At 30.1% G+C, this 24,958-nt stretch overlaps 4 protein-coding genes and 1 long non-coding RNA gene across 30 annotated transcripts; 4 read left to right on the forward strand and 1 right to left on the reverse strand.

Annotated features, from left to right (window-relative positions):
- Nucleotides 1-126: 126 nt before the first annotated feature.
- LOC126856863 (bolA-like protein DDB_G0274169) lies at nucleotides 127-1,724 on the forward strand. 2 transcript variants are annotated; one of them, XM_050605778.1, is made up of 4 exons: nucleotides 127-267; nucleotides 822-1,033; nucleotides 1,347-1,415; nucleotides 1,547-1,724. In XM_050605778.1, exons 1-4 carry the CDS (start codon nucleotides 225-227, stop codon nucleotides 1,625-1,627), a joined length of 405 nt encoding a protein of 134 aa, XP_050461735.1. In that variant the 5' UTR covers nucleotides 127-224; the 3' UTR covers nucleotides 1,628-1,724. The 2 variants fall into 2 exon arrangements, with proteins under 2 accessions (XP_050461735.1, XP_050461736.1); XM_050605779.1 differs by lacking the exon at nucleotides 127-267 and adding an exon at nucleotides 462-485.
- A 125-nt stretch (nucleotides 1,725-1,849) lies between these two features.
- On the reverse strand, nucleotides 1,850-7,603 carry LOC126856862 (set1/Ash2 histone methyltransferase complex subunit ASH2). The gene is made up of 12 exons (XM_050605777.1): nucleotides 7,517-7,603; nucleotides 7,295-7,433; nucleotides 6,631-6,774; nucleotides 6,359-6,537; nucleotides 6,093-6,265; nucleotides 5,784-5,958; nucleotides 4,781-4,989; nucleotides 4,146-4,323; nucleotides 3,569-3,713; nucleotides 3,237-3,372; nucleotides 2,774-3,025; nucleotides 1,850-2,416 (listed from the first exon to the last, which is right to left on the reverse strand). The coding sequence occupies exons 2-12, from the start codon at nucleotides 7,315-7,317 to the stop codon at nucleotides 2,312-2,314; spliced, it is 1,719 nt and encodes a 572-aa protein (XP_050461734.1). The 5' UTR covers nucleotides 7,318-7,433; nucleotides 7,517-7,603; the 3' UTR covers nucleotides 1,850-2,311.
- A 191-nt stretch (nucleotides 7,604-7,794) lies between these two features.
- Nucleotides 7,795-9,711, forward strand: LOC126856767 (uncharacterized). Its single transcript, XR_007688408.1, has 4 exons — nucleotides 7,795-7,831; nucleotides 8,258-8,405; nucleotides 9,181-9,440; nucleotides 9,520-9,711. It is a non-coding gene; the product is annotated as an uncharacterized LOC126856767 (long non-coding RNA).
- Nucleotides 9,712-10,173: 462 nt separating this feature from the next.
- LOC126856765 (frizzled-10-like) lies at nucleotides 10,174-24,810 on the forward strand. Of its 25 annotated transcripts, none has more exons than XM_050605604.1 (11): nucleotides 10,174-10,717; nucleotides 14,202-14,421; nucleotides 14,794-14,966; nucleotides 15,066-15,350; nucleotides 15,442-15,646; nucleotides 15,973-18,072; nucleotides 19,385-20,119; nucleotides 20,197-21,980; nucleotides 22,055-22,493; nucleotides 22,663-22,736; nucleotides 22,838-24,810. In XM_050605604.1, the coding sequence occupies exons 1-6, from the start codon at nucleotides 10,502-10,504 to the stop codon at nucleotides 16,533-16,535; spliced, it is 1,662 nt and encodes a 553-aa protein (XP_050461561.1). In that variant the 5' UTR covers nucleotides 10,174-10,501; the 3' UTR covers nucleotides 16,536-18,072; nucleotides 19,385-20,119; nucleotides 20,197-21,980; nucleotides 22,055-22,493; nucleotides 22,663-22,736; nucleotides 22,838-24,810. The 25 variants fall into 25 exon arrangements, with proteins under 25 accessions (XP_050461561.1, XP_050461556.1, XP_050461550.1 ...); XM_050605599.1 differs by having other exon boundaries at nucleotides 19,385-19,535; nucleotides 19,764-19,833; nucleotides 19,977-20,119; nucleotides 22,055-24,810; XM_050605593.1 differs by having other exon boundaries at nucleotides 22,055-22,736.
- LOC126856836 (uncharacterized) lies at nucleotides 18,165-19,488 on the forward strand. Its single transcript, XM_050605735.1, has one exon. It carries the CDS (start codon nucleotides 18,165-18,167, stop codon nucleotides 18,594-18,596), a length of 432 nt encoding a protein of 143 aa, XP_050461692.1. The 3' UTR covers nucleotides 18,597-19,488.
- Nucleotides 24,811-24,958: the final 148 nt, after the last annotated feature.

A 24,958-nucleotide genomic window follows, 5' to 3' on the forward strand; every position in this document is an offset into this window, starting at 1 on the left:
TTAAAAATTCGAAAACCGGGACCAGAATTAGAAAGAGATATATATAGTCTTGGATGAATCTCTATCTCTTTTTCCACATCAATCATCAATCATCTGAACTAAAAACATTTCTCATCAGATGAAGTCAATGTTTTTGGCTTTTGACTATAATACTCATAATCAGCGAATGAATCTGAGAAAGAAAGAGGAATATCATTGAAAGTAATAAAAATAGTTATGAATCAATGTATAAAACAAAGTTTTTAAGAAAATTGATATTTAGAAAATGTAAGTATTAGTTCAATTAAATTTTTCATAACTTTTGTAATAAAATTAAATAATCATATAATATAGGCTAAACTAATTAAAGTCTAAAACCTTATGATTGTAACAACAATAATGGTTGAACTTTGTTTATTATTATTTCATCATTGTTATAAATATCTTAATTACAAATTTATTATTTTTTATGCATACAATAGAATGATTAATTAGAAGTACATAAAGTGATTATATAAAAAGCTTATACATTTTATTATATGGAAGATTCAAAGAAAATATAGTTATCAAGAGAAATTGTTCTTACTTAATACTAAAAAAATTACTAATATAAATCTTATATAGTAAATTGTATACTGTAATTCATATAACATTTTATATTTTAAATTATTTTCGTTCTTGTATACACATTGACAATGATTGCCATAGTATGTAACTATATATAATTCTTACATTTGCATCTATGTTTTCTTAGAGAATCTGTATAATGTAAAAAAAACTTTTTATCTAATGCATATTATACTCGCATAAATATGAATGTTAAATAGAAAGCATTATCATAGATTATAGCACATTTCATCGGGAAAATATGAACAAAGCAATATTCAATAAACCAATAGAAAATTCAATCAAGAAAAAACTGGAAACTACCTTGAGACCCCTGTATTGCAATGTCATTAATGAATCTTACATGCATAATGTTCCCAAGGACTCCGAGACACATTTCAAGGTAGTAATAGTATCAGAAAAATTTAACAAGCAGCCACTGATCGAGGTAATTTTTATTAGAGATTCTTATGTTTATTATAAACATTTTATTACATTTAATTAAATTCATCAAATATAGAAAATAAGTTTTTATTTATTTATTTATTTTTATTTTAATCAAGCATATAAAATATAACATAAAAGTTATGTGAAAATGAATGAAAAGAAAATAATAATATTTGTGAAACAAATAAAGTAATAATAGAAAACACGTTGGTTTTCATCTATAAGTTAAATTAATTGCGAGATTAAGGAGTATATGTTACTCAAAATAATGGGAAAGATCTGAAACTTGAATTAAAATTGAATTATTAATTTAGAGACATCGAATAATAAATAACTTATTGCAAGAGGAACTGCAAGGAGGCGTACATGCTTTATCAATAGTTGTAAGTGATAACAATTAATTATTAATTAATTCTCTTAATAAACTCAAAAATAAATTATGCGCCATTTTTTTCACATTCACACAACAATTAGATCAGATAAAGTTTTTATATTAATCCGATGTATATTTAAGGCGAAAACACCAGAGCAATGGGAAGCAAGCAATAAAACAGTGACTGTTAGTCCTGCTTGTAGAGGTGGTTTCGGAAAATAATGTTATTTAATAATTTAACGATTAATTAAGGATAATAATTTATGAAAATAAATTATGCAATATATGTAATATAAGTAATAAACATATTTTACTGCAATTTTTACATAAATAATATTTACATATTTTTTTTTTTTTTATTGAATGAGATCTTGCATACACACACACACACACACACATTCTATATATAAAGTATCTTTTATAATAAATAAAATCGAATACTGAATTAAAATTATAAATATTTTTTTAATTCATAAAATTAAAATATAGAATAAAGAATTTAAAAAATAATACATAAAACTCCATATTTTTAATTTTAGGTTTCATTTTCTCAAAAGATATTTTTTAAATTTTTCTAGAGCTAACTGTTACAATCACCCTTTAATTGCAGGATTTACAATATAATTATGTAGCATAAATTTCATATTCATGGAAAGAATTACATATCATTGATTATATTTAGTCTCTTCTTTATCTTTTTCTTCGAGTTTATTTTATATACTAAAAATTGAAAATTTTTAATAAATATGTGGGAATTGTGTGTGCGTATAAACAATTTAAAAAATTAAAGATTTATTTTTTTTTAAGTCACGTATTGTTGCACCAAGTCCTACATATACATCAGACATACTAGATCTATAATATAATATAAAAAAAAGATGACAAAAATAAAAAGATACACTAATGTCACAATACAAATGTATCTAGCCTTAGTTTGCCTTCGTTCTCAGTTAGATAAAGCATGTCTGCCATTGATTGCTCAGCTATTGCCTCCTCTGCCTTCTCGTGCATCTATGATAATGAAATAGTATTGTAAATGTCAGTATAAGAATTAATGTTATCCTCAATTAATATTATCCAAAATCACTGAAAACTTTTACATTTTCATGAAATTTAATATTAGATGGGACCAGAGAATAATTATGAGATTATTTAGAATAAGATAAACATAAAAGTTATTAATAATGTAGATATAAAATTTATTTCCATGAGATTTATCATTCTCATGAAATAATTGTTCAGTAAAAAATTAATTTCTTTAAAATGTTTTCAAATCTTAAGGAAAGTATTTGCAATTGTGAGTTGAATGATTTGTTCACTTATATCATTAATTATAAAATAGAATATAAAAGGTGTGAACATACTTACGCCTCTAAATGTAATATTGGTTGGAGGACATTTGAAATTCGGGCCAAAATTCACGGATACCGTTGCACTTTTATAGATCGAAATTCCAGGATAATAAGCGCCTTTGTTGAGATCCACGAAAGCATCACCTTGATTGACTCCGTTTTTATAGTATATGATTTTGCTACCTTCTAAAGGCCGCAGAGCCTTCAAAGCTTCCTGCACTTGGTCTTTTTCCTCATAATACAAGTGACTCTTGAATTTCACTAAGGGCTAAATTAAAAATCAGAAAATATGTAAAGAATAAACAATTTGTAGGTATTTGTAGGTAAAAATAAATATAAAAAATTATATTTATAAATTTGTAGAATATTTTAATAAAAAGAAAGAGAGAGAAAATATCATAATAGTTTAATTGTTTGAATATATTTGAGCAATTTCAATCTACTTTATTTTTTTTTTTCTATTTACATGATATGCTTACTCTGTCTTTATAAGTATTTGGAATGTGTGATGCATCATGTGTGTTTGGAAGAACTATGAGGAAACCCAATGTGTCACCTTCATTGTAACCGTTGCTATAATGTTTGCCGCGGCTTTCGTGAAATCGCGTGCCCTTCCTATTAAATATATCATGAAAAATTGTTGAATAATAGAAAATTTTTTAAATAACCTATTGATACAAAATATTATAAAATTTATAAATATTTTAAAACAAGAGCAAAAATATAATAAGATGAAATTATGATTAAAAAAAGCATCTCTTAGTAAATTTTTTTAAGTGTGCTATATAGCAATTATAGGTATATATAATACCTTGATCTCCAAGAGTAACCAAACTTATCATAGCCAAGTGGAGCTTGCAAGTTCGCATATTCCTGTCCCCATCCAAGTCTTGTTGCAGATCCTTCCGGCATTTCCTCGATTGTGGCTTCCCAATACCAAGTACCCCTACTTACGCCTATAAAAAATTGGTAGATATTAAAATATTTGTATAGGCTATCATAAATCAAAAGCAAACATCTTTCAAATATTTTAAATGCAGAAACAAATAGAACAAAACTAAAATGCAAACTGGCATAAGAGAAGTAGAAAGTTGGAAATTTTATTGTTAACAAGCGTTTTATTGTTAAAAACAAGCGTTTTGAAAAAAATAAACTACTGTGAAAGCGATGCTGTATATAAATAATAATCCAAGTATTTCAATTTCCTCTCTGAAATGTATAAATTTGTATTTAAAAAAATACTTATAATATATAATTAATTATTTCCGAGAAAGGCTATTATAAAAAATGTTATAAAATTGTTGTCTTACAAAATTGTATACAAGGTAGTATCAGATATACTCGACACAACACTATCATATATCTTCATAAATTGATAATGTTCTCACTGTGTGTGGCTCTTATCATGCAGTATCCTTTTTCCCCAGTGACGGCCAATCTATCTTCAGCGACTTTGAGTTGTGGCGCGCGATCATGTAATGCAAGCAATACAGTACTCGGGCTGAGAGCGCGGTATAGCCATCCGGGTATAGGTTTACCAGCCCAATCACTACTCTCGTCGAATTCCTTAATACAAATTAAATTATTGGGAAAATTTAGTACTGTTTGAAGACATTATTATTATAGTTTAAGTTCAAAATTTTAATTCTTTAATTGTAGTAATACATAAAAACTGTTTATATAGAACTTTCAATTTGTTATATATACATACACATATATATATATGTATGTGTATACATATTAGCAACCAAAGAAGTTAAAGCTTCTGATTTTTTATTACATTCATATTTCAAACAAAGAAAAGCAGAAAATAAATATGTGTCAAAAGAAAGTAAAGATATATCAGAGATATTAAAATATTTCCTACAACTTTTCTTTATCAGTTTTCAGAAGCTTTTTTGAACGAAAAATATTAATCTGTATCTTTTCTATTACTTCTTTGATTGTATCATAATTTTTTCTTCGTACACATGACTTACATAAAAATTATTGAAGAATCGTTTGTATCTCAGTAGAAAAATACCTGTCTGAAAGGTGCATGAGGATCTGGTTCTGCCAAGATATATCTGTAGCCATCCTTATTAAAGGGATGTTCGAGTGGATAACCATGAGCAGGCAGTTTGGGAGTAGTCATGTCAGATCCTCTTCCCTTTTTCCCAGAACCTGCACCCGCGGCCTCGCCAGGGAACTTTCGCTTAGCATTACGACCGCGCAATCCTCCACTAAGTGGCACTAAATATTCCATTTTAATGCAATATTACTTCACTTTTGAAATCAACATATAATATCGTCCTTAATTCTCTTTTCTCAATTTTAATTACGTTTCTTCCTTTCAATGCATTCAAATTCAATAAAACAAACAAGTAATTAATTGATAATCTTTTTTAAACCAACTGATTAATTGCTACAATGTTAAATTCCTTATATATATGTAGATAATGATATGTAAATGATATGAATGATGATATCACATACAACATTGCAGCTTTATAATTAAATCTCTTAGGGCAAAGTTCATTAGAGATCTATTTAATTTCTCTGTCATGATTTAAACTTGAGTAGTTTTCTGATAACGAGCTAACGATAGCGCGCGCACGATTGCATCTGTGATAAGATAACGAATGACAAATCTATATACCTGATCAAAACTTGTTCTGAGAAATACTATTTCTAACAGATTTAAAAAAGACGAGAATTTAAATAAAAATTTAACAAATTACATATATTTGATTTTCCTGAAAAATTTAGGATAGGTTTTGACATATCTGAACTGAATATTCGTTTTGTATGTATTTGTCTGCATTCGTTTGTCCATAGAAATATCCATTGTCCATATTGAAATATATATATAATTTTTTTTTTTTTCAATATCTATGGACAAACCAATTTCAATTTATAAAGCTTTTTTCATAAATTTTTAATTTGTGAACAAAAAAAAACATTATTAATTAAGTTTAAATTAAAACTTTGTTAACATTAAGTTAATAGAAAATGAATAATAAGAAAAAAAAGTGCTAAGTACACACCAACATGCTGTAGGCCCATTTCTGTCGCTCGCAAATGACCATTCTTAATCATAGCTTCATAATTCGGTTTAATTGATGTGAGTTCAGGACTTGCTAGACCAAAGAGCTGACCTTCGGATGTACTCTCGTCCATCGTAAATAACGTTCCAACGTCTTTAAGCAATGCTCTGTGGATCTAGAAAATCATTTATCGAAATAAGATAGTTATCATAAAATTAAAAATAAAAGATTATATAAATTTATATTATATTTATATTACTATGTTTTAATCTAATACAATTTCAGTACCAAAAAAAGTTTATTAAATACCGTAGCATGCCAGGATTGGGTGACTCTGCGAGGCATTGTAGTCATGCTCTCCCAATGACAATCAATAAATGGTATGATATCTTTGTCTTTATGAAAGAGAGTCCTCTGCTCATTCTCCTTTTGACATATCTGCAGCAAGTTTGCGATTGCTGTTATGCACATCTGTGGAAACGCTGGAAGAAATGGAAGCAGTATGATTAATTAATAAGATCATTAATGAAATATCTTTATATACATTAATGCTGTGACTAATTTTCAATACTTACGCGCCTGATTTTTCTTGAAGCTTTCTAAGCCAGTCGGTGAACAGTTCTTGCACATGAATATATAATTCATCATAAAAGGTACAAGTTTGCCTAATTGATATCCAATACAGGATTCATGAAACCAACGAGAACAACTAGCACAAAGTAGCTCTACAATATTTAAATTTCTTTCCTTGTTGCTGCAAAGTGTTCCACAGAAAATCACTTTTTTGTAATTAATTATAAAAAAAGATAAACACATAACATCATTTACAAGATTTACAAGTAATTACCAGTAACAATTTCCATTTTCATTACTTTGTCCGGCGAGTCTTTCTGCTGGTTCATCTTGCTTAGATTTATGTTTGCTCTTATCATCAAACTTTTGTTTTGCCTTTTCTTCAGTAGCTTCTATTGGCTCAAGCTTATCACTTGGACTAAATTATATATATTTAATTATTAATTTATTGTGTGTGTAATTATAACTTACAATAACATTAATTTATTTACAAAATTATTTATATACAATTATTTTACTCATTTCTTTATTACTTTAGATATAAAAAATATATATATTTATTTGAAATCTTTTAAATCCCGTGAATTTTAAAATTTAACTTTTTTTATTTATATTTCACAGATTTATTTATTTTTATTTTTTTGAATTTTTTTTTTATGAATTATTTGTATTCTTGTATTCTTAGATTTTTAATTTATCAAATTGACAATATTTAAAATAGACTATTTCATTTTTACACACAAATCTGTCTATTTCAAATTTTTGAATTAAAAAATTGTTATTTCTCAGAATTTTATATTCTTGAATTGTTTGTCAACAATTAAATCAAAATAATAAAAACATAACCTCAACTTATGTTCAATACATTGTGTATAATAACAGATGCATGATTATAGAATATATTTAACATTTGATAATCATCAATAAGTATTTCCTACCTGCTGTTCTTTTCTTCTGCCATTGTCTTACAGATATTCTCTCTTTTTATTTTTGTTAAGTCAAAGGATCTCGACTATTGCTATCATGCAGTTGGATGCAGTAGCACAGTTAACTATAGATTTGTTGTTTTTAGCTAAACTAGAATGGAATAAAATACGAGATATTTAAAAGTTTGAAAAAAAAGAAAAAACGAGAAATGTAAAAAGTTCATATGAAAAAACCTTGTAAAGATGGAATACGATGTAATTGTAAATTGTAATGGATTCCCGGGAATGTTATAATTTCGGCCGGTTTTTCGCGCATGCGCGGCAAACTCGGTATCAATCATGAACTTTATGAACATTGACAAGAAACTTGCATTGAAGATTGATTAGATCAATCAGAATAAAGAAATTTTAGTTCGTTTTGGTCCTGATTGGACAAATTTCAATCTTTAATGAATGGCATGACTGAAAAAAGGTCACTGTACACTCCTCTCAGTAATATATTGTGACTAGAATCAGCTAGAATAAGAAAAGTAACGGAAATTAGAGATGGTAAAATTATTAATAATTAATAATTAATAATTGACAAGAAAAATGTAGTTATTCAGAAAGAAAAATCCTCACTTCAAAATATACAAGTACAAAATATTATATATATTATAAATATTATATATATATATATATATATATATATATATATATATATATATATATATATACAGCATATTTTATTTTCATGGAAATCTATTTCAATACTTAATTATTCAAATATCGATCAATTCAACTTAATTATTAATTTAATTTATTTTTCTATTGAAATATAGTTTTAATTTAGTTCAACTTAAGTTTTTAATTTATATAATTTTAATTTCTATAATGTAGTTTTTATATTTTTCAATAATATAAATCTACTCACACACACACACACACACACACACATATACATATACATATAATCTGGAACCATACATGTTGCAGCAAATTTGGTATGCAATCATGTGGCGTAAAAGGGCCGCGCAGCGCAAGGTTTCACACTTCCGAGATACATAAATGGCAGACCCTTCATTACACGAACGAGACGTGAGAGAGAATGTAGCCCCTTAGGCTATCCCTGAAGATACACCAAGTAAATTATACTTTATACTCACATCATGCCAAGCGAAAAATCGCCTCATAATTTCATCGTTCTAGCTCCTATCAAGATCAAAATCTGCGGATCAAAAATTTCTTGATCCTTTAATAATATAAATTTTAGAGTAGAAAAAAGTTTTTAAATACAAAAATTATCATTAAATATATTATAGGGCAATGAATAAGAATTATTTGATCATATAATTTGAAAACGTTTGTCATCACAGAAGGATATTTATCGTTAAAAAATTGTTTTTTTTTTAAATAATAAAGATAAAAAAAGCGCCAAACATATAGATTTGACAATCAATTAATTATTATATGTATTTTAGATTAAAATTTAATGCTAAATTTTAATTTTATTGTATTTTAAAATTTTGTTTATATGTAAAAATTAATCGTCGCGTCGCGGGACGAGAAATCTCAAGGGTAAAAAGGGTTCAGTTTTTTCCTGTTGTTCTCGCTCGGTCTCGCTCGTCATCGATTCGTTACACGTGGCCAACCCCAACGTTTCACGATGCTCAACTCAAATACAATACTATCGGAATATAAGAACTAAAATCGGAATATAACGTGCAAAAATATATCATATATGTATAGATAAAATTATTTATCTTTTCACTATACACTTTACATAGAAAAATTAAAGTGTATATATTTTTAAATTGATGATCTTTGTTGTATCTCTCTCATTTTCTTTCATTATTCTATTTTTAATCCTATCTTATTTTGCGTCTGTATTTTTTCTAATTTTTATATTGTATTTCTAGTCTAACCAGAGAAGAAAGATAGCGATGCTTGAATTGAAAGCTACTGCAAGATTTTTAAAAAGTTGAGCATCGCTATAGATATTATTATGTGATGGTGCGAGAACCACAAGGATAAGACAAACGGACCCGCCAAGCAAATCAAATCTTCTCTTCACGGCTTAAAATGATCATCTGAAAAGCCACCTCATCGTACCTTCAATTTTCCCCTTTTCTTATTCCTCTTTCTTGCATCGTGCTTTCGGACGTCGCTATTTTCGCTGGTATTATCAATAAATTTCATTTCTATTTCATTTCGCTTATATTTCATGAAATATCTGTCTTATTTGCTGGATTTTTCAGAATTTTTTAATGCAAATTCAGATGAGAGTGGAAATATGTACCTTATATTACTTCACTCGTAGTCCTATGAGATGAGATAATAATTCATATTAATGAAGTAATATCCTAAACATGAGATGTAAGGAAAATATATATATATACGCGCTGCGTTTACATTGTATTGGACAATGCTAAAAGAGTTATATAAAATTCAAAAATATTTTCAGTAATTCAACTAAAATATCTTTTTAAAATAAAATATTTTTTTTTACTTAATTTTTCTGTTATAGTATATTTAGTCGCAAATTTCGGAAATATTTTGTATAACATAATATATATATATATATATATATATATATATATATATATATATATATATATATATATATATATATATATGTATATATATATATTTTTTGTTCTCTCTTTTTTCCTTCTGTTATGCTTTTTATTTAAAGAATATATTATTTAAAAATTTTAAATGTAATTTAATATAAAAAATATTTAAATTTAAATTTTATATATATAAAACTAATAATAAAAGCAAACGCTTAAAAAGTTTTTATTCGCATTTCTAAAGAAGCGACAAAAATTTATCATCGAGGTAATCTAGCATCCGGCGGTTTCTTTGTTCCTAATTATGCTTGCGGGATCGGTCCTATAATCCTCGGGCAGTTGGGCCTTGAGATAATAGGACCCGCAGTGACGGCAAAAAGTGGAAGGTGCAGGAGAACGCGGCCGAACATGCGCGGAATTGCCCGAATGCGTGCATCCACATTGCTGCCCACCAGTACCAGTATCCAATATCCAGATGATCCAGCTATCCAGTGTCAGTCGACTGCCGACCATTGAGATGGATGAGCGTGCTTGTTGATGTATTGTGTTACGCGGGAATGTGAACCTTTATTATCACGTGAGTGTTGATCGTACGAAATACCGCGGACAAATTTTATATTATGTGTGTGTATATGAATGTATCAGTATTATTATTAATAAGATGTGAATGTCATCGACATTAAAAATGATATTGCCCATTGTGATGCTTACCCTATCGGCGATTTTGGGTCTGGTCCATGGATGGGGCATCAATCACGGACATGCTGGAACCGTCCCAAAATGCGAAAAACTCAGCGTATCCTTTTGTCGAGGATTGCGTTATAATTTGACGGCGATGCCGAATTTTATGGGCCACGAAGATCAACGACAAGCTGAGCGAGGGGTATGTTTTACAATTTTGATTCTTAAAATATTAAGTTATTTATTTTCTCTCTTCGTTAATATATTAAAAGGATTAGAAAATATTTTTTTTCACAATTGTTTTCCATGCCATAAACATGATTAATAAACGCGGATAAATAATTTATTGAAATAGAAAATTGCTTACTCTGAAAGAATCGATTTACAAATTTATATTAAATAAAAATTAAAATAACTTCTTTTTTAATAACAATTTATTATAAACGAATTTATTATAAATGAATTTATTATAAACGAAAAAAAATGACAGAAAAAAATTAAAAAATATAAAAAATCTGAAAAATTTCAGTCTGTAGTTAGAGTGGTTGTTAGAATAATCAGATATTTTCATTTTTATAGATAAACTTTAATTTTATTATTTCCTAATTAATTTATAGTTTATTTTTTGTGAGCCAAAAATATTAGTAATTATTGAAAAATATAATGACCTGATTTTAAAAAAAATATTAATCAAATGCATCTCTCTTTAAGCATTATTAGAGAAATAATTATTATCCATAAAGATCGAAGATAATTCTAAACGCGATCACGTTTAGAAAGTAAATTCAACGTAACATATCGCATCACGATTTTTTTACTCATCGCCGTGCAAATGATAACAGGATCGGGATGTAAACATTGTGTGCTACATATCACAAAAAACGGCGACGAATTAATAATAACATGATATTCGGCCTTTTCGGATTTTTCATTGTCACGGTGAAATGATCGCGCGGAGAAAAAAATCGCTCGTATTATGCTCCAGGCCTAATGCATGTGTATATATACACATACATACATGTATACATTCATACATGAGGGAAAGAAAGGTATTTATAGCTGAGGAGAAGGGGTTTACTCTCACTCGCTCGCAGTTTTATTATCGTAATAACGTTAAGGCGGCTTCCTTTGAAGCCGCCCGAAGCGAGATAACTCTGACGAGCAAACTGCGTATTTTTATAACAGCTACGTTCCTGTGTGCATGTATGCGTGGAAGCGAATGCGTGCGTATATGAGAACATTGGCGGATGCGGATTTGATATGTGCTTTTTATATGATGAGCTCTTTCGAGAAGCCGGGGGTAATGATGATAAATCGAGGAGTGAATGTGAAAAATTTTTAATTTTAAATTAAAAGTAAATCTTTTAAAATTAAAAGATTTATCAAATAGAAAGAAAAAATATAAACTTTAAGATATCTCTAAAAATAAATTCTAATTATTAAAACTGAAAATCTGAGAAACTTTAATAGAATTTGAATTCTAATTTTTTTTTTTTTTTAAAGAATTTAATAATTCATATAAAATAATATTTTTACTTAATCAAAATGAATCTCTTTAACTCTATGTGTGCGCTTATAAGAATTTTTTAAAGCTGTTTCTGTATAATTAAATTATTTAATCTCTGAAGTTTCATGAATTTATTTTCTCAAACATTATTACACATTTACAAATTAAATTTTTCTTTTTTTTTATTTTAAAATATCGCAACATTTGTAGAACCAAAAAATTTCAAGAGTTTGTTATTCTTGGAAATAAGTTCTTTGAACGATATAATTTATTATTTTCATTTCAAAATGGACACTTCGAAAATGGAATAATTTGAATTTTATTTTCAAAAACGCATTCAATCGCGCAAAAAGTATCCCTTGGCCCGACATTGTGTCCCGGGGATTTATACGCATAAATATTAAAGTCTCCCAAAGAGTCTCGCTGACTCGATCAAGGCGGAACGGTGTACGGTGTAAAGACAAAAGCGGGGAAAAAAGAACGAATGAAAGTAAGTTACAATAAGAAATAAGTCGATTTCGTCAGTTCGTCCGTCTTTTTTCTCTCTTCTATCTATGAATTGTCCGTCAAGCCGCTTTGAAAATTCTTTGAAGGGACCATAACTGGGATATACGTTGTTTCCTGCACCGTCTTTTTCTGGTCGTTCCTGAAAAAGAAGAATGAGAAATAATAAACGAACCGGTCTACGCACATTTCAGCATCGCTTTTTCGATTTTGCGGACACGAGATATAAAATGAAAAATGTAAAATTATAAAATTATAAAAAAATATTTACATAAATACATATCAAATAATATAATTTTGATAAATTTATTCACATTTTATTCAGGAAAAAATACAGAGAAATTATTTTTACTTTTTTGTAACATTAAAATGTCTGTGTAATTATCTTATCATATAATTATTTCATAATTTGGATTGAAATCGACAAATGTAAAACAAATATCAGTTCAAAATAAACTTGTAAATTTCAATTGAAATATTTGAGGCTCATTTGAATTTTTCTGTATATTTTATCTTGTTATTATTAATAAAAAGTATATATATTATGTATATATAGATTTGTATAAAGGAAAATATTATTTCTTTTATTTTTTTAATGCCACTATAAAGATTAAAACAGTTTATACATATGCATCAAGCAATTTTTTTACTATATAAATTTTTTTGTATATTAAACATCTTTTATATGTGAAAAAAAGTGAAAACGATTGAGCGTTATTTCAGATAGGGTTTTTCTCTGAACTGTTCTTGGCTGGTCCAATCCTTGATTGGTGAGAAGAGAAGCACGAGATACACGACTGAAATGAGAGGCTTCGGCGTTATGGGTTACCACGTAATTTCATGAGGCTATAATTTGGGGCGCATCGTGGAAGAGGAGAACATCGGGCTTGTGTGTTCGTAATGGGCAAATCTAGTGGGGGAAGGAGGTAGAAAGCGGCTTTGGTGGGCCGCAGCGAGACGTGCGAGGATTCATTAGGATCGAGGCGGGAAGAATGGGCGGGATAATTACCCCCGATGCCTATCGCTCGTTATATTTCATAGAAGCAAGTCTCCTCTTCGTTAGATGCGTTATTTTCTCTTTCCCTCTCACTGTCGTAGGCTTTTATAAACTGAAAGAAATAAGAGATGCCTAAAAAAATCTTTCTAAAAAACACGCGTCAAATACAGAAAAAAGTGTTCGAACTTTTATAGATGGAATAAATAGAAATTTAAAATATAAAAAATGGTTGTTATAAAAAAGCATGATTGTTAAACAATTTTTTTTAAATCAGATTTTTTTAAAATTAAATGTGAGATGCAGTTAGTTAAATAATAACAAAAATGTTATTAGATTTTTATTACTTATTAATTTCTGAGATATTTTAACTGAAGTATCATTGACAGAGAAATTTCGGATGGAAAGAAAAAACGGTAGATAATGATATGAATTTAATCACAGTCTCGTGTGCGCGGGCTCATCACGTGACATGTGACATGTGACACAAACCGCGTCTCTTTCTTTCTCTTCATTTATTTTAAACATAAAAGATTTCATAAAATCAAGATGTATTATAATTCTCGTTATACATGTTTTTTAATTAAATTACCTGATTAAAAACTACAATTGATAAAAGGAATCTGAATTAAGATGAATCGATCAAGTGATTAATTTTTCTAATGACATCGCTATTTACAGCTAACGGCCTTCATGCCACTGGTCCATTACAACTGTTCGAGACATCTTAGGCTTTTCTTATGTGCCGTCTTCGCCCCGGTTTGCTCGGAGCATGTGGCCATGCAGATACCGGCGTGCAAGTCCCTCTGTCTTTCCGTAAGAAGAGATTGCGAGCCGGCTTTAACCAGTCTCACGCTGCCGTGGCCACACATGTTGGATTGCGATCGTTTCCTCGATCGTGGCAAGTATTCATTTATTTAATATTATTTAAATTAGTTTGCCAATTTTAAATAATAATTTTAAAAGAGATTAGAAATTTTATACCTTTAAAACATTTTTATATACACATAATGCTTTGAATCTTTGAATTCCATATTTAATATTAACATTGTTTTTTAACTAGTTCTTTGTTATAGAGATTTTATTATACGTAGGATGTTTAAGAAAATCATTTGTTAAAAAAAATAGAGAAGTTTTTGACACTTTATATATTTAATTTATAATTTATGTTTTAAATAACACATTTTTGTTAAGATATGCATATAGATTTAATTATTTGGTTATATAATTTTGATAATATCCTCTCCCTAAAATTAATATCCTTATATTACAGGAAATACACTGTGTGTGCAGCCACCAGACGAAACATTAGATGATATTAAATTACCAGCATTACCAACTATTCAACAATGGCCAGCGACGCATGAACAATCACTGCAGACCTCCACACAACAACAGCAACATCAATGTCCACCTCATTTTGTGCAGATACCCAATATAGAAACGGTTCGGATACAATTCGGATACATTAGATGAAAAGATGAATAGATAAGAGTGAAGATATAAAAATATTTTTTTTTTTTTATTTTTTTGTGGCTATTTCAGACTTTTTGTGCACCACGTTGCGGCACCGATGCATATTATCGCGCAGAAGATAAGAGATTCGCTGAGCGTTGGATGACCGGTTGGGCATGGTTATGTTTTTTGTCAACACTTTTCACATTGTTAACTTTTTGGGTCGAGCCATCCAGATTTCGTTATCCCGAAAGGCCGATAATTTTCTTAGCACTCTGCTATAATCTTCTTTCTGTAGCTTATATCATTCGAGGAGCAGTTGGCGCTGAGAACATCAGCTGTGTCAATCAGATTGATGGACCAAGTTATGTTCCAGTAAGTAAATAGATTTCTCTTTACAATAAATAAATATGCAAAGTACAATTTTTATTGCTATTATTTCTTTTTCATATTTATTTATGAATAGATCCGCAATGCCTTGAAGAGTATTCCCTGCACTATTTGGTGGTTAGTCAGGTATTATCTAGGACTAGCTAGTAACACATGGTGGGCAGTTCTATGTGGTTGCTGGCTTCTGAGTGCCAAGAATGAGTGGAGCAGCGAAGCTCTTCACAATATTGCATCTTATCTTCACGCAGCTGCATGGATTATTCCAATACTCTTCACAGGAGGTAAACATTTTTACAAAGGTTGAGATTTTTTTTTTATGCACTGTACCTATTTTATATTGATTTTGTGTTATTATTTTTAGATTATAAGTTTTCTTAACATCTTATGTCTTCATAATCCATAAATTTTAAAAACATTAAGATATCTAATGCTATTCTCTAAAGCCTTAAAACCTATTGGATTATTTATTCACATTTCTACCAACAATGATGTACGCGCGAGTTTATATTTGCATATATGTTATTATTATTAAATTTTTAGAATTTATATTTGGATGGTAATTTCTCTGCAAATGTTTTTATATTTATACTACATATCTTTTTTATAGGAAGCTTGCTGTCACGCAACATAGTGGCGGATGAGTTAACTGGATTATGCCAGGTTTCTGATGAGTCGGCATTATGGTTGGAAGTGCTACCGCATGCTACATTGCTATTGTTGGGCTGTGTATTTAGTAGTATCGCTGGAAGCGCCTTGATCCGCGTGCGAAAGGCCGTGCGTTGTGCCGGACGCAGCGCAACGAAACTGGAGCGTTTAATGACACGGTTAGGTATCTTTGCATTGTTATATGCATTACCAGCATTGGGCGGTCTCGTCTGCGTGTTGCATGAGGCCTCAGTGAAGCCACGATGGCGGCAACTGGCACTGCTTGCAGCATTGGATTGTCGCACGACTCAGAACTGCACTCCAGGTCCGATCTATCGGGCCGCAGGTCTCGAGATTACTCTTCTAAGACTTTTCTTGTCTCTCGTGATCGGTATCACTTCCGGCATGTGGGTATGGTCTAGCAAGACCTGTCGCACTTGGAGTAAACTGCTCACCGCACCCAGTAAGCCTATTAGGATGCAGAAATCTTTTCAAAGCTTTAAGCAGGACGGCACTGTTGCTTAAGAATTTTCAAGATGGATCTCTCAAACCTATCCTAACTCTAATATAGGCAAAATCTAGAGGACGTTTCTTAAGAAGTCTGAAATTTTAAAACTTGCAGATATATTTTAAAATCTCTTCTAGAAATGTTTTCTGAGCAGTAGTTAAAAGATAGTTTATAAGAGAAATTTTATATATATAAAATTATAGGAAATGCAAGAATGATTATGCTTTTGTATATATATGTTGTATATATTGTAAAAATGATGTATATCCGGGTAGTTCATAACGTGTAAAAATTTCTACGAATCTTTGTTTAATGAAGGAGCAGTTTAAAGATCTTAAAAATAATCATGTTTTGTGTGTTTTTAATGTAAGTATATTTATTTTATCTAAAATTTCAGACGTATTTTTAAAAATTTATCTAATAATCGTATTTTATATTAAACATTATATTATTTTATATATTTTTTTACAGAATGTTTAAAAAACATTTAATTTTAAGCGCTTCAAAATAATTATCATTCCGAAATTAATATAATAGCAAAGATTATATTTTTTGATTGATACAACACACTTTAATAAACATGTCTCTTGTTTTTATTTAAATATTATTTTTGTTTCATAGTCGTGACTTCCCTTCCTCCCTATTTAATTCTAATAAATATAATTTATTTATTATACTACATTTGTGTATATTTCTGGCTACTTGTTTTTAATTTTTTTATCTCAAATTGCATGCCAATATCGGAAAAAAATTTGATAAATCACAAAATTAATTTTTGCGTAGGATAGGAATATTTTAATATAAAATTAGAAAATCAAAGATGTCAAATATTAATCAGAAATTATGGTTTTATATCACGTTCTTAATGACCGCGTTAGACATTAAAGACTGAAGATAAACAATTTTAATTTGGTTAAAAAATCGGAACAAAAGTAGCTAAAAATTTCTTTGTCCTAATTGTTTTTCTTTGTCCAAATTTCAATCTTCAATGCGTAGTTTAGTGGGGTGCGAGATATGGAGTACAGAAAATCTATAGTATACGTAACGTGAACTATACATAGATTTCCTGTGCCGGCAGTATATAGTATATAACGGACGTAACTGTGAGTCACGTGACACCTATGACGCCTATGCCTATGACCACATCACGATTCCTACGCCGTGTAGCCTACTTTCTCAATTGAATTGATTTTAACTTTACAAGCGCTAATTTGCGCTAAATTTGATCCCACAAGGTATTTATTGTTCTAAATTAAGAAATCGCGTTGCATTAATTTACAAAAATCCACGATATTGGACAAATTTTGCTGCATGAAGGTGGAACTACTTCGTGCATCAACGCGCAAGGATACACTCTAACGAACTGTGCGGGATATATAACGCCCCTCTCTCGACGGTCATTGTTCATACGTTCCTACTGGATACTTTGGGAATCATTCTAGAACGGGACACGGAGCGAGAGACATCTCATTCGTGTCTCGTGCACGATAAGATCAATTGGCGAAGGATCGATTCGAAGAAGTCCTCGAGCAAACAAGCGCGAGGTGCATACAGGTTGGTGCATTCGATAAATTAATCAATACTTAGTTGTCAATCGGGCAGACAACTAGAATAGTTCCTAGTTGTGGAAAAATAAGGATTAAAGTATGACGCCGATAAAGGAAGATGATCGAGATCAACCTCGGAGAAATGAATTGGACGAGCTGAGTCACATGGAGCAACTGGCCAAGTGGATTGTTAATGTTCGTCGAAAGAAGCTACAATGCCACAGAACTCTGAAGCGTAATCTTCGAATGGAGGCCGTGCTGACTCATGCCTTACGCAACGCGGAATACGAATACCGAGCTAAACAGTTGTCGAGGGTAAGTCGCTGGCGGCGATTAAGAGGACAGCTTCTCAAGGATATGGAGTACGGGAGTTGTGGTTTGTACAATGCAGCTGAACATCGAGAAGTCGAAAAGCAACACAATGTCTCAAGAAAGTATAAACTTTCACAGGAATCTTGGCAGGAAGAACTTAGCAGCTTGGATAACTTCCTGCAACAATTAGGCCAGATAAAGTCTGTTGTGCAGCGGTGACGAGATTCAAAAAGTTTATGGATTCTCCAATCATCGTTGTAGCAAACAAGACATTTGTGGAATCTACGGAGCAATGAAGCCCAATTTTTTTTTTCGAGGCCAATCTTGATCCAGATTTGTCATTGGATGCGGAGCGGAGAAACCTTCAGCGATTGCTCATACTATTATATTTACTGATCATGGATAATGGATCATTGGGTCATGGATAATTGCTAAGCAACTTGACAAGGTAAAGTCAGTTGTGCAGCGACTAAATTTAAAAAGATTATGGTTTTTCCAATCATCATTGAAGCAAGATGTCTGTGGAGTTTATGGAACAAAGAAGCTCAATCTTTTGATCCAGACTCATCATAGGATGTTGAGCGAAGAGGCCTATCAGCAACTATATATATCGCTATAATTTCTAATAACATGATTAACCAATCTTTTGTTTCTTCTCTTACTCAAAGAAACAATGAAGAGAATTGCTCATATGCCAAGATTTGGGAAATCTATTGTTAATAGCATCAATGTATCTTGCCTGTAAACTTGGCGAAATCTTTGTGATCAAATGGAGATGTTTTGACCTACTTTTATTATTGATGAGTAGACCTGGAAAATCCACAATAGATATTACACATTATGTTGAGAATCTCTGAAGCCTTCTAAAGAGAAAGAAGAAATTTTTCCAGCAGCAAGAAGATGATGAGAGTTTTTAAAGAAATCTAAGCAGTATTTAGGCAGCATTGCGGCAATTTTTGCAGTCTGATACTTATCCTAGTATATATCTAGATGTTTTTTACTTACAGTGTCATCATTTGAGATGGCAATGGATATGGATGGACAGGAAAAGAGGGATAAAAAGAAAAGAGGAGAGGGATAAAAAAAGAGAAAAAAAAAAGTTGCTATAAGACAGATGGACCTTACCTCAGGATTTACTTCACTCTTCTTTTGGCCCTTGTAAGTCTACCAGTCAATTTAGTTTATATATGGTAAACCAAAGTACTTTGACTTACTTGGAGCTTAGTTAGTAATAGATATATATTTAAAGTGCAAAATACTCTTACGGAAAACAACAAAAACTTTTACATTCAGAAATATTTTTAAACTTTTTATAAATTTGTAAGAAATATGTAGGTGCATTGTAAGATACTTGCATTGTGATAATAATTTTATCAATGTTTCTAGACTTTAGCTTTTCTTGACCCTGAACAGTATAACTAGGCAAAAGAGATCAATCAATAATTAACAAAAAATTGTAAGATTACTATATTTTTCATTTATCAAAATATTAAATATCAATTGATTGCAAAATTCATTATATTATGTATAATTTTGCCAGTCTTTAAACATATGTATACATTTTCCTCATACATTTTAAAGATGTTTTATGCTGTTTAGGATTGATATAATGAAAACAAAGGATCTCACAATTATAATATACCAAGATTTTGATATTAATTTTTATCGAATTTACTTGTAAGTAATAAAAGACTGTGATGCAGATAAGAGGAGGAAGTTGTCGAGAGTGTAAAATACATTTTGTAAACAATAAAGTAAAACTATTTTTTATTAATTTTTCTGAATTACAAATGTTATTAATACCAACAATCCTTTTCAGTACAGCACACATACAAACATCCTAGAAAATACATCTTATTGCGAGCAAGGGATATTGGCTGTCCAAATAAAGACGACGACATCGTCGTCGGCAGCGGCTTAGAAAATGTATTTAGGTTGCCCATAAGAGGGAGAAAATGGGCTCTAGAGAAGTAAAATATATTTATAATGTAATAGAAAAGGGAAGGGAAAGAGTTTTTATTTCTAGAGACTGGTTCAACAAATCCAGCGCACAAACGAAATTATCTTCTACCATTCACTGTGATAATGACCTCGTCTGTGTGATAACTACGACAATTAGATATGACATTCATCTGGAGAGCTTACATTCCCTCGAATCAATTGTACGTTTCCCTAGTTCCAGAATTCGATTTTCATTGAGTAACATAGGATAATGGTCCTCAGATGTGGAAACTCAGTTGCATTAATCCGAAGATTGCAAGTATATTTCAAGTAAGATAACTGCAAGCATGCAAAACAATTTATTCATTTGAGAGAAATATCCAAAGTTTTTTTCTATTTGATATGTGAAATGCGCTTGTATTGTTCTGGTATTGCTATAATTATATATTCATAGATCTGTGCCATCTTGGCCATATTGAGACTGTAACCAGGACAGGATGCCAATATATATGCATGTGTATGTTTTAAAGTTTTAGCCATTTGAAAAATGTAAGGACGATCACACAATAGATTCCAGAGAAACTTTTATTGAATGAAGGATATGTTGATATAAAAGAAAGTATATGCGTAAGACATACAATTAATAGAATAAAAGAAGAAAATTATTTTAGAAAATAATATAAAACTTCTGTTATTACATATTAATTATTCAAATATTTTATGATAGTAAACAAAAATATCAATGGGGTTATAGCTCATGTCTCGCGCGAAGCATACACGCAACAGGTAACAATGCATATTATATCTTTGTTCTCAAATATCTTAAAATAATACATTAAAAATGTATTAAAGATTTTAAATTAATAGACAAAAAGCTCCAAAATCATTTTTATTCTTGATATTATTTATGAATTTTATTCATGATTTAATTTATAAATTTTATTGATAAATTTATAAATTGTATTTTTCTGTAATATTGGATGCATGTTTTTCGGAATATGCTGGAGGGGCGGGGGGGGAGTCATTAATCTTGTAGTATTCGAAGCGTTTCAGATAGCCATGCGATAGTGAAACCCTTACCCTTTATATGGAAATTATTTTCTTTATCTTGCAAACATATATGAATTCTTAGAAATATGAAGCCGGCTAATTGACGATTTATACTTTCTTGATGTCCTCGCGAGCAATCTTATCTTTTTTCTCGCTACATAAACAGGTTTGATATTGTTCTCTTTTAGAAGAACTTTTAAGAGAAATCTCTTTTTCCCGTAGCAATCATCACATTAAATAGACAATTGACACTTTGGGCTTGAATTAAATGTTTCTCTAAAATCTTACCTATTAATGAAGGAGTTCAGAGAAACATGAAAGTAGGCAATCATGTATCATCTGTTGTCGGCATTCGAATTATCGCTGGTCTTCAAAATTCCGCCAAGCGGAATTCTCTTCCTATTGGCTTTCGATCGTTATCTTCTGCAGCCATGCTTTTACATTATCTATGGTTTACTGTTGTGATTGGAAAGTTTTTTGTCAACTCAGACTTTGCTGCAGAGGAGGATTATTGTGGATTTTCATTAAAAAATGATAATTATTGTGGAATTTGCGAAAATACAATTTTTTCCAACAGTGCTATCATAAAGCATGCAGAGTTAAAGAAAAATGGTATGTCTTTTTTTACACAAAATGTGTAAATATTTAGATAAAAAAATTTATAATTTTTCATATTTCTTTTGCAGATTTCTTTTTCTATATATATGTATGAAAAATCGCTTATTACGTTATTGAAAGAGTATTGAATTTAAAAGAATCATCATTAAAAGATCAAGAGAAGAGGATTCTCATAGAATCATGGTGGAATTCTCGTGGAACTATGTTGCTAGAGAATATCATTGTAAGATTTCATTATAGAAGAAGATCATCGTATGACTTCATCGCAAAAGAGGATCACTGTGAGACTTCATTGCAGAAGAATTGTCGTGGCACTTCATCACAGAAGAGAATCGTCGTGGGACTTCATCACAGAAGATGATCATCATGGAACTACATTGTGGAACTGGGTCGTCATGGGACTTCGTCGTAGAAGAGGATTATTATGGGACTTTTTGTTACAAAAGAAGAATATTATAGGATTTCATCGCAGAAGAGGATCACTATGGGATTTTATTGCAGAAGATCGTCGTGGGACTTCGTAGAAGAGGACTATCATCGTAGGACTACATTGTGGAACTGGATCATTGTGGGACTTCGTCGTAGAAGAGGATTATTATGGGACTTTTTGTTACAAAGAAGAATATTATAGGATTTCATCGCAGAAGAGGATCACTATGGGATTTTATTGCAGAAGATCGTCGTGGGACTTCATCGTAGAAGAGGATCATCGTAGGACTACATTGTGGAACTGGATCGTTGTGGGACTTCGTCGTAGAAGAGGATTATTATGGGACTTTTTGTTACAAAGAAGAATATTATAGGATTTCATCGCAGAAGAGGATCACTATGGGACTTTATTGCAGAAGAAGATCGTCGTGGGACTTCATCGTAGGACTACATTGTGGAACTGGATCGTTGTGGGACTTCATCGTAGAAGAGGATTATCGTGGAACCGGATCATCATGAGATTTTATCGTAGAAGAATATCATTACGGGGCTTCATCCAGAAGAGGATCATCAAGGAAATCGCGGAACGGCGATCATTATGGAGCTTCCTTGTACCATGAATCTTAATTGTAGAAGAGGATATTGTAGAATTTCATCCCAATTATAGAAGAGGATCGTCGTGGGACTTCATCACATAAGAGGATCATCGTGGAACTTCATTGCAGAAAAAAATTATTTTGGATCTCAATTATAGAAGAGGATCGTCGTGGGACTTGATCACAGAAGAGGATCATCATGGGACTTCACAAAAAAGAATTACTATGGATCTCAATTATAGAAGAGAATCGTCGTGGGACTTGATCACAGAAGAGGATCATCGTGGGACTTCACAAAAAAAATTACTGTAGATCTCAATTATAGAAGAGGATCATCGTGGAACATCATTGCAAAAAAGGATCACTGTGGGATTTCATTGCAGAAGATAATTATTATGAAACTATCATAGAAATGGATTATCATCATTGAACTGTGTTTCAGATAAATAGTTCTAATATTTTATGTGATAAAGCTGCATTACTGCAGAATTTCTCTTTTGTTACAGAACAAAATCATCAAAGATCATCTTTTTACATCACTGAACAAAATTATAGGATTTTGTCGAAAAGGAAATTATCGTAAAATTTAGTTACTGAAGAGTATTTACAACAGTATTCACAAGAATCAATTACAAGAGATTTTATTGTACAAAAGGATTATTATGGAATGTTTCATTGCAAGATTATCGTGGAATTTTGTTGCAAAAGAGAGTCATTGTAGGATTTCTTTTTTATTAAAGTAAAAGAGAATTATTATCATGAGATTTTGTCATAGTTTTATTAGTAGATGAGGAGTTCTAATATTTTGTTACGAAACATGATTATTGCGGAATTTCTTGTTACAGAATAGCATCATTATGCTACTATTCTACATTGTCTTCATACGTTTTTATCTCTGGATAGGATTATGTGGAACTTCATTGCAGAAGAAATCATAGTGAAATTTAAAGATTTATTTTAAACTTTATTATACAAGAAGATTATTATTGGAGTTTGTCACAGAAGAGAATTATCATTATTGAATTTTGTTGAGAATAATCATGAGGGAGGGACTGCATTTCTTAGAAAAAGGTTATTTTAATATATACTTTATCACAAAGCAAAATTATTGTTGCAGGATAAAACAGGATTACCATAAGACTATCATACATTTTCATTTTTCAATAGGATTATTATGGAATTGTATTGCAGAAGAAAGTTATTACAGAAAGATGAAAATTGTTGTAAAATTTTATTGGAAAAGTCAATTAGCTTAAAATTTTATCATAGAAAGAATCATTGTATAATTATTAACTTATTTGGAACTTTATAATATGGATCTTAAATCTTGTAAATATATAACTTTGACATCATGGAATTTAGAGTTCCAATCGAAAAATCTCGAACTTTTGGATTATGAATCTTGGACATTGTGAAATCATTTTTTCATCAATTTAAAAATTATTTTCAGCTACATTTTGAACATTACAGGAGACGCTTCAATATCATCAAAGTTAAACTTTTATTACAATGAAATTTAATCTTTTGCATCAATGGACTTAACTTTCAAAATTTGGATTTTTACTATAAAAAAATTTAATATTCTTAAAATTGCAATTTTTTTAAAAGAAAATATAAAGAACAAATATTTTTGTACCTGAATATACTAAATAATTTTATCTGAATTAAAATCAAATATTTTTATTGTTAAATTAATTGTCGGCATCTTCAATATCATTTTGAATTTGTGGAGAGTTTTATATAATTACATATGTATAGTAAGATTTGTAATTATATAAATATAGTAGAATTTCTTTAAATTTTAATGTGTTTATTTTAATACCCTTCCAAGAATACTTTCAAACTATAATATCGCATTAGTGCTATTAATGATGAGTGCTATTAACGATTGTTTCCATCATATTATTTTAATTTATAATTTTTACATTATCCAATTATGATATTTTT

The sequence above is a fragment of the Cataglyphis hispanica genome, chromosome 19 (assembly GCF_021464435.1).
Source record: "Cataglyphis hispanica isolate Lineage 1 chromosome 19, ULB_Chis1_1.0, whole genome shotgun sequence".
NCBI classification, from domain to species: domain Eukaryota; kingdom Metazoa; phylum Arthropoda; class Insecta; order Hymenoptera; family Formicidae; genus Cataglyphis; species Cataglyphis hispanica.